The following is a 2413-nucleotide window of genomic DNA, read 5'->3' on the forward strand; positions in this document are numbered from 1 at the left end:
ACTTCTTCCCATTCTTTTCAAATATTTCATTATTACTTTTTATCATTTTTGTTTTGATTTCTTTCCCTACATGTTTGAAATAAACTAACTAAAAATTTCCAGTGTTTCTGAAGTTTAATGTTTTTATGTAATTATTTAAAAAGGATGAGTTCTTACTCTTGATGGCTGCAGTCCGGTGTATATCGCAGTGTATGGAACATGTTTGGCTTTCAGGAAACTCACAACTTTTCCAATGATCTCATCTGATGACAAGAAAATACATCAGAAACACATTTATAACTACCAGCAAAAACACAGAATTAGATATTTTTTGAGTAAACAGTACCATTATGATTTAGGACTTCCCTGCAGGATTTGGGTGAACTATAAAAAGAAAGAAGGAAATATTAAAGATGTTAAAAGCTGTGACTCAGAACACAGGACTGATTACTGTTAAATCAAAATAAACTCACCTGCTGCAGTACGGCAGACTGATGAGCAGCAGACTGTTGGCAGATGTGGGGAGGCTCAGGTGTGACAGTGTCTCTGCATCAACAGGCAGAGGGGAAACACCAAGCTGCTCCTGCAGCAGAGAGGGGATGGCAGAGGGTCCGGCCCACTCCAGGGCAGGGACTGTCACTGAGGAGGAGGAGGACTGCATCGCAGCCTGAAACACAGTGAGTGGAAACACGCATCATGCTTACTGGACTTTACTTTTGACAAACTGTTGATTAGATGATAATCAAAGACGTCTATAAAATAAGGCTGCAAATAACAATTATTTTAATAATCCATTAATCTGTTCATTATTCTTTGATTAATCTGCCAAATCATTAAAACACTTCAGTACATAAATATGAATAGATTAATTCCTGTATAAATTAGGGATGTAAGTTATTGATTAATGTGTAGTTGTCTGAAGTTGATTTATCTTATAGATTGACTAACAGTTAATTAATAAGCAGACATTTTCTTCAAAAACACAGTTTTCTATTGAATCAAGAGGGTCTTTTCATAAAATGAAGGATTTTTAAAAATAATATGCTAAATAAAAAAGGAGGACATCATAAATATTTTCACANACTGTACGCTTCATTCTTTGGTTTTTACTGTACGCTTCATTCTTTGGTTTTTACTGTACGCTTCATTCTTTGGTTTTTACTGTACGCTTCATTCTTTGGTTTTTTACTGTACGCTTCATTCTTTGGTTTTTACTGTACGCTTCATTCTTTGGTTTTTACTGTACGGTTCATTCTTTGGTTTTTACTGTACGCTTCATTCTTTGGTTTTTCTCTTTCAAAATAGAACAAGAAAAAATATTTAATATCTTTATTTTTTATTTGTTTTCTTTAACTAAACTAATTAACCAACAATTACAAAATATAAAAATCTATATTTTTGTAGCAAAGACAGGCTTTTAATTTGATAGCACATCATTTAGATTTCTGTCTGAACCGGACCTCATGAACTCCTGGAGCGTTTGTTTTCACTTGTCACCGTGGAAACGTTTGAAGGAGAGCTGATGATCTGTCCTTGAACAAAATATCTTTTATATTCCAAGTTATGAAGAATCGGGTTCAAACACAGTCCTAACTGTAGAACTGGTTTCCGTTTTTTGCAGTCTATTATTTTTATTTAAGCAAGAATGGTTTTATTTTGAAAGTATTAACAGGAAACAGTTTACCGACACTACCTTAGCCGCTACTGTTTTTTTAAATCCCTAACAAAACTACAATAGTGCAAAATTACATTCAAATACATCTAATGAAAAGTATGTTACACTGTTAAATAAAGGTGGTAAATGTGCTTTAACCCAGACTTTCAGCCATTTCAAACTTATTGAGCATCTTTGGTCATTTCTAGTCTCGATACTTTGCTACATATTAAAACAGCTTATTTAACTTTGGATTATATAACATTTGGATAGCTCAACCAAAACTGAAACACTGTGTGGGTTTATAATTAGTTTGATTTGACTTTTTTTAGGCTTATAAAACAGACAGCTAAAACAAAGTGATTGTTTTATTGTAGTGATTTTATTTTGAAAGAGAAAAACCAAAGAATGAAGCGTACATGAAGGTCCAAGCCTACATCTCGTCATCATGAAGAAAAGCTTTGGATCAGGAAGATAACTGAACTGAAACAAACAGCTAAAGGAGCTCAGCTCACTAGCCGTTAGCTCCTGGTGAACGATGTATCAAAGCACTCAACACAGAAAACTTCATCAGAAATGATCAAGAAGAAGAACAAAAATACTCATTATAAAGACAAACAACAGTAAAACAGAGACATTAGTTGTATAAAACCTAAGTTTATATGAAAACAAAGTGTGCAGTTCTTCTACTTGGTTGTGAAGGTAAACCATGCCCCACCATTACCCTCTTCCTGTAGCTCTCCTGCTTTTCCCACAGCATGAAGAGAAGCATCCCAGCAC

General features: G+C 34.2%; 1 protein-coding gene across 1 annotated transcript in view; it reads right to left on the reverse strand.

Moving 5' to 3' along the window:
- The window catches only part of LOC106535376 (V-type proton ATPase subunit S1), an 8419-nt gene that overhangs the window by 3179 nt on the left and 2827 nt on the right, over positions 1 to 2413 (reverse strand). Inside the window, exons 4-6 of the mRNA XM_014032378.1 lie at positions 453 to 646; positions 326 to 363; positions 157 to 242 (exon numbers count right to left, since the gene is read on the reverse strand). Coding sequence (XP_013887832.1) covers positions 157 to 242; positions 326 to 363; positions 453 to 646 — 318 coding nt within the window. The remainder of the gene's footprint in view (positions 1 to 156; positions 243 to 325; positions 364 to 452; positions 647 to 2413) is intronic.

The sequence above is a fragment of the Austrofundulus limnaeus genome, unplaced genomic scaffold (genome assembly GCF_001266775.1).
Source record: "Austrofundulus limnaeus strain Quisiro unplaced genomic scaffold, Austrofundulus_limnaeus-1.0 Scaffold1434, whole genome shotgun sequence".
NCBI lineage: Eukaryota > Metazoa > Chordata > Actinopteri > Cyprinodontiformes > Rivulidae > Austrofundulus > Austrofundulus limnaeus.